Here is a 6114-nt window from a genome sequence, read left to right on the forward strand (position 1 = left end):
CTGTCTGCCTTATTGAAAAGTGGGTTATTGAACCCGAAGTTTGTTGCTTCGGCCCTGGAAGACTGCAGAGAGTCATCCCCTGATTTCCTCGACTACGGTCTGGAAGCCGACAGGAACGTTTAACAATCTGATGTTGGATAGATGGATGGACAGTACCTGACAGTCTGATCAGAGAGCCATCCAGCATCACACTGGTGGTATCCGTCATCGTAGGCCGCCTGCAGCTGGGCGGGCGTGGCGATGGTGGCGCTGTTCTGGAGGCAGGCGGCCTTCGCCTTCTCGTATGTCAGGGTGTAGCGGGTGGTGATGGCCCGGTAGTGGAACACAATACCTGTAGGACACGGAAAGTGAGTGAAGAGAGAACACTTTGAAATCAATATTCCAATTTGATAAGCTCTTTTCTATGAGCTTTATCAGACAGTGGGCTTGTTAAGACCGTCATGTGGTATACAAATTGGTTTACAGAGGTTTCTCAAGAGGTTTAATCCTGCAGAATTTGATAAGGTCTTGATATTCTCCTCTTCTGACAGAAGTTTTTTCCCAGTGGACATGTATAAGAGCATAGTTGTCGAGTAATGTATAAAAAAGTTTGGGCAATACTTGGGTTTTGCTGCAAAAAATGTGTCTCAAAGGATGAATAGGAAGGTCAATCTTGCCAATTCAAAATATAAGAACAACACATAGTCCTAAAAATAAATATAGGTACAAATCCATTTATGATGTAACAAAAAAGCTTCCCTGTTATGTTTAGTTTGCTGTTTTTCACTCATCATGTCAATATTCAGGTCCTATGGTTGCCTTCACTAGGCTGTTAGTACTATAGTGAGGCCACACCTGGTTTTCAGGTGGTTTTGATGTTGGCTTTTAACTGTTTTGCCACTATATATTTAATAATATGTCCTTCCTTGCTGTTACATGTTCTAATATTGAGTGATTAGATGGCCTTCCTCCTGTCAGCCCAACACATGCTTGATCTACAGTTGAGTATACAATGCAACCAGTCTTCTCTTTTCATGTTGTTTACTTACTGTTTGAACTTTTCTTTTGAGGTGTAAAATGATTTTTTTTGACTTGTAGTTTGAAATTACCTTTGAGAGAGGATTGCTGGCGCTAAGTTGTTGTCTGTACTGTTAGCGGGTTGACTAGCATTTGGTGATAATGACGTTAATAATATCGTAGTGAACAACAACACGTACCCTGAACCTGAATGTCCACAGAGTCGTAGTTGTCCTCGATGCCGTGCAGCACCTCGCATCGGTACGTTCCCGAGTCTTTGGACCGCAGCTCTGTGATCTCCATGGTGGCGTCGGTGGCCACCAGCGGGTAGTTGATCATCGTCACTCTGTCCAGATACTCCGTCTCCACCTGGACTTTCCCCTCGGACGCCACCAGGATCGTGGTGACTTTCTCCTTGGAGACATAGCTCCATTTGATGCGGTGTGAGAGCAGGGTCACGGCGCGGACCCCGGGGTCATTCACTGTGTTGTCCTGGAAGTAACAGGGTACGACCACCTTGCTGCCCAGCAGAGGACGCAGAGGCATCTCCAAGGGGATGCTGACACGCATCGTGCCGTCCATGTCTACGGATGAGATCATTTATTAGTCTTTATTAGTATTTTGTTTATACTCGTTTTATTGTTATTTTTGTAAACATTCACACATAACTTACATACATGCAACATACACCCACATACATACTCAAATGTGTGCAGAATGGTTACTGCACATATACAATAACAATAATCTCACCTTAATCATGTGGCAAGATATCTATGTAATATAGCTTATATACCAATTACTTAAATACAAGCACCGAGAGAAAATTAATAAGAAGAATACATTATAATCATAATGGCCTGAGGTGTGGCTTCATTACAATGAGAAACATCAAATAGAAGGGAAATAAATATAAATAAATATATATATATACTAAGTAATAATAATAATAATAACGAATAAATGGGGGGGAGGGATGCCATACATTGCTGTCTCTTTTTTTCATTTGTTAGTCTTTTAATTTGCTTATGAGGATACTAATATAAAGTACAGAAAGTATCGGGTTGTGCTCAAGAAAATGTGTACAAGAAGGAGCTGGTTTATCGAGGGTTAAACGTGATCTACCAAATAAGCAACAGCTGATCCATAACACATTTTAAAGGACTACTTATTACGACTTTGCTCTAACATTGCTCGTGACTTTTTCTGGTAATATTGCTGGTAAATTAGTTTGAAAATAACTTGAAAAAAAAGAGTTGAAATGAGGCAAACCCATTTTAAACCGTAGGTCGAACAGGAAATAAACAGATTCAAAATGTGACTTTTCTGACGTCAGCAGCATACTTCATCAAATTGTAATCAAATGGTAGATTTCACAGATTTAAATAAATAACTGACATTTTATAATACAGTTTTATGTACATTTCTAACCTTCTTCAAATCAAGTTCCCAAAACTCTAGAGTTAGACATTGATGATATAGATAAGGATAGTAATCTAAGGATCTAATAAAACATCACTTACCGTCATGGTTTTCAAGCTGTAACGCTACAGTTGCCGAGATGAAGGGCAAGGACACACACAGCAGAAGCAGGGGGGTCATCGTTACCTGAAAGATACCAACATTTGACGACACATGAGTCACATTTGCACAGAGAACATAATTATTCAGACCTTCAGAGCTCAAATGTACTCAAAGCCATTCAAAGCCAGTTTGTTTGATATTTGTCCTTTTTGGATCACTTACTGAGTGATTGGCTTGATTTGCATAAATGGAAGACTAAACAGAGTATATTAAGGGAATTAAAACTAATGCAACCTTTTCTAACTTCTCTTTACCAGAAAGGCTGCACTGAGCGAACAGTGAAGTTAGTGTTGTGTTGGGGTAGGTTCATCCTCATTTCCTCTGCCCCTGAATGCCACTGTGTGTTTTTTTCCCCCTAACTCATATTCCATTTTGTCTGACATACTCAATGCGTTTGGTTATTACGTCAGACCCATTGGCTAAAATGGAAAGCGGATGTCATGACTCTGTAGTATCGTTTGGAAATGCTTTACATGCTCACTGAGGAATGAAAGCCCCTCTGTTACAGCCAACTTTCTTTAGTCATACAACTCAGTTTAAGCTGAGTCATTCATTTCAAATGCCTTTCCATTTGTTCAAAACCAATGAAGAAACACATTTTAAATTAGGCTTTTTTTCCAACTTCATTCTTTGTGTGTTTGTTTGTATTAACCCATCACTGTACCCTGTGTGCCAGGGCAGGTTTGCCTTCAGAGGCTCAGTCACTGGTACATTTTTATATACAAAGCCATGTTAGGGAAACTTCCACCCTTCCATCCCTGATCTCACGGCGAATTGTAAGTGGCTACTGCCTAGGGCTGCTCGATTATGGCAAAAATCATAATCTCGATTTATTTGGGTCAATAATTGTAATTGCGATTATTAAATGTGATTATTCATTGACTTTGAAAACATCCATTTATTGCAGAAAAAAATGTGAACAGTGTGTTTTTAACAGTTGATTACCCTGAACTTTAAGTATAATTCAACTGAAAAACCAAAAAAAAAAAAAACATTATTTAAAAAAAAGAAAAAAGTAATAATAAATCGTTTTTTTTCGATTACGTTGTTTTCGTAATCGTTGCAAGCCATAATCGTAATCGCGATTAAAATACGATTAATTGAGCAGCCCTACTTCTGCCTGAGATCGCATGCTGTGCTTTTATTAAATGTGCCAACTGCTAGGACTGTCTTAGGGAAGATAGCTGTTAGATGCGCAGCTTCTCTGTCTTGGAACAGTCTGCAAATTAAATGGAAACTGAGAAATCTGGTGCCACTAAATGTTTTTAAAGCTTGGTTGGATGCTACTCAATCGGATGCTGTTGGTACCTGTTCATGTGGATAGTTATGTAAATTGTAATCCCTGTAATGATGCTGTAAGATGTCCTTTTTGTTGTTCTGTTGTTTTATGTTTCATGTGGAACCTACTTGAGCAGGCATCCCTCGAAAAAGAGATCAATGATCTCAATGGGATTCACCTGGATAAATAAAGGTTTGAAATGAAATGAAATTTGTCTGTTTGCATAAAGTGTCTTTTTGGTTGTAAACTAGAAAAATAATACATCGTCTTGCCAACATGCATTTTTCTTGCAATCCAATGAGCCATGCACATTTCCCACAAGAAATCTAATATAAAGTTCAAATGTTTATGTCCTTTTATTCAATTCTTGTCAAGCTATGGGAGAAGCATGGTTGATGACAAATTGGGTTGGTCCACTCCTGTACTGCAGACTCAAATCTTCTTAATTTGCCCTTTTTTGCTTTGTCTGTCTTTATTGATCTTCTGAATGTTTTCATCTCGTGCCAACAGGAGGTGGGAATATAGGATTTTTAGGGAAATGTTGATAGATTGACATGATAAGTTTGCACATTCATGTTCCCGTCAGGATGAATTCAAACAACTTTGATGACCCTGTCATGACTAAATTCCTGCCAAACTGACGACATCCCCACTATATCATTATGGTAATTATTGCAAGCGAAACTAAGATGGTGAACATCTTAAAGCATAACAGTTGCTAATCTTCAGTTTGTTGGCATTGTCATTGCTGACATTACTATCTAGCTCAAAGCTCCGCCGACTGCATAACATTTTTGTCTTGCTTCTCCGTTTACAATTCTTTTTTCATTTCATCTATTTATACGGTCACTCGGTCATGTTTGAGCATAAATATCATTCAATATCCTGAACTTCAGTCTAAAAACATGGCCTCCGCTATCACAAACCCTCATCTGTGAAACCCTGATTACCGCTTGCTTTTTTTTCCTCAGTTTTCCGTTACTGCCCGGTGCAGCGCAGTCCAAGAGTACCAAACCGTTCAGAGTCCCAACTGAACCCTCATTGTGCTGCGTTCACGAGCCTCAAACTGCCACACAGAAACATTTACAACCAATAAAACCTGGAGCCAAGAGTCACAAAGCGTTTGCAGTAGCTGACGGTTGAGATCATGGCAAAAAGGCTAAAAGAGAAATTCATTGACCTTTTGAATTCTATGACTCGGCATTAAAAACAAGATCATATGTATTCAATGTAACACATCTGCAGACATTACTGTATATGTATGTATACTACAACCTGAAGAAGTGTGTGTGTGTGTGTGTGTGTGTGTGTGTGTGTGTGTGTGTGTGTGTGTGTGTGTGTGTGTGTGTGTGTGTGTGTGTGTGTGAGAAAGAGTGTGTGTGTGCTGCTAGCATTCTCAGAGTTCCACAGTTCCCGTACAGTAAGACTAATATTTGCCCCGTTGTCTCAGATTGGTCTGAGAGGGAATGTTTGCTTAGTTTGAGAGGAAACACAAAATACCTCACAGCATACGTAGACATACAGACAGCCTGAAGTAGTCACTCACTGTTATATATTTCATTATAGGATGTGCCGACCAGCCCAGGAACATCTTCACAATGACTTAATGTAACTGATGTTGTGTTGTTTTTAGGTAATACTATTTTACTTTTATAACTTATTTTGGTTTATTCCTTTGTATTGGACTATTCTATTTTTTCAACAGATCACTTTCCATCAAGAACCTCCCATGCAGTGAGGTAGAAGTGTACTTCAAGGTGTGTCAGTACAACATGGCGTCACTGGTGGGTGTGGTTACAAATGTTCTGGATACATCTAATCAAACCCATCATGTTCGTAAAACCAACCGAACTCACTCCAAACTCAGTAAAGCTTGGTCAAACGCTATGACACTCTACCCTGTGGGGGCAGTTTTGGACGTACAGTTTCCCATAAGGCGCGTTCACACCAAGTACTTTCCCACAAAGGTTCCTGAGAACTACGATTTAGTTGCGTTCACACCAAAAAGTCCCAGGAACTAAATTAGTTCTAGAGAACCTTTTTTACCCCCTTTTCAGTCCCTGCTAGAGAGCAGGGACTTTCGTGGGAGAAAAAGGTTCCTGTGTCTGATTGGCTGGGCGGAATGCAAACCACGCCCCGTCAAACTCCCAAAAACGTTTGTGAAGCCGCCATTTTATTTGCATTATTAGCATTAGCATTAGCCCAGCGCAGAAACGCAGAGAGACTAACTTATGTCCACACAAAATAAAACATGG

At 39.7% G+C, this 6114-nt stretch overlaps 1 protein-coding gene across 1 annotated transcript in view; it reads right to left on the reverse strand.

Moving 5' to 3' along the window:
• Positions 1 to 6114, reverse strand: part of acanb (aggrecan b) — a 22301-nt gene that overhangs the window by 11588 nt on the left and 4599 nt on the right. The window contains exons 2-4 of the mRNA XM_010790210.1: positions 2520 to 2604; positions 1197 to 1580; positions 157 to 331 (exon numbers count right to left, since the gene is read on the reverse strand). Of these exons, the coding sequence (XP_010788512.1) occupies positions 157 to 331; positions 1197 to 1580; positions 2520 to 2598 (638 nt within the window). The 5' untranslated portion in view covers positions 2599 to 2604. The remainder of the gene's footprint in view (positions 1 to 156; positions 332 to 1196; positions 1581 to 2519; positions 2605 to 6114) is intronic.

Source organism: Notothenia coriiceps, unplaced genomic scaffold (genome assembly GCF_000735185.1).
Source record: "Notothenia coriiceps isolate Sejong01 unplaced genomic scaffold, NC01 NC01_scaffold00033885, whole genome shotgun sequence".
Taxonomy (NCBI): Eukaryota; Metazoa; Chordata; class Actinopteri; order Perciformes; family Nototheniidae; genus Notothenia; species Notothenia coriiceps.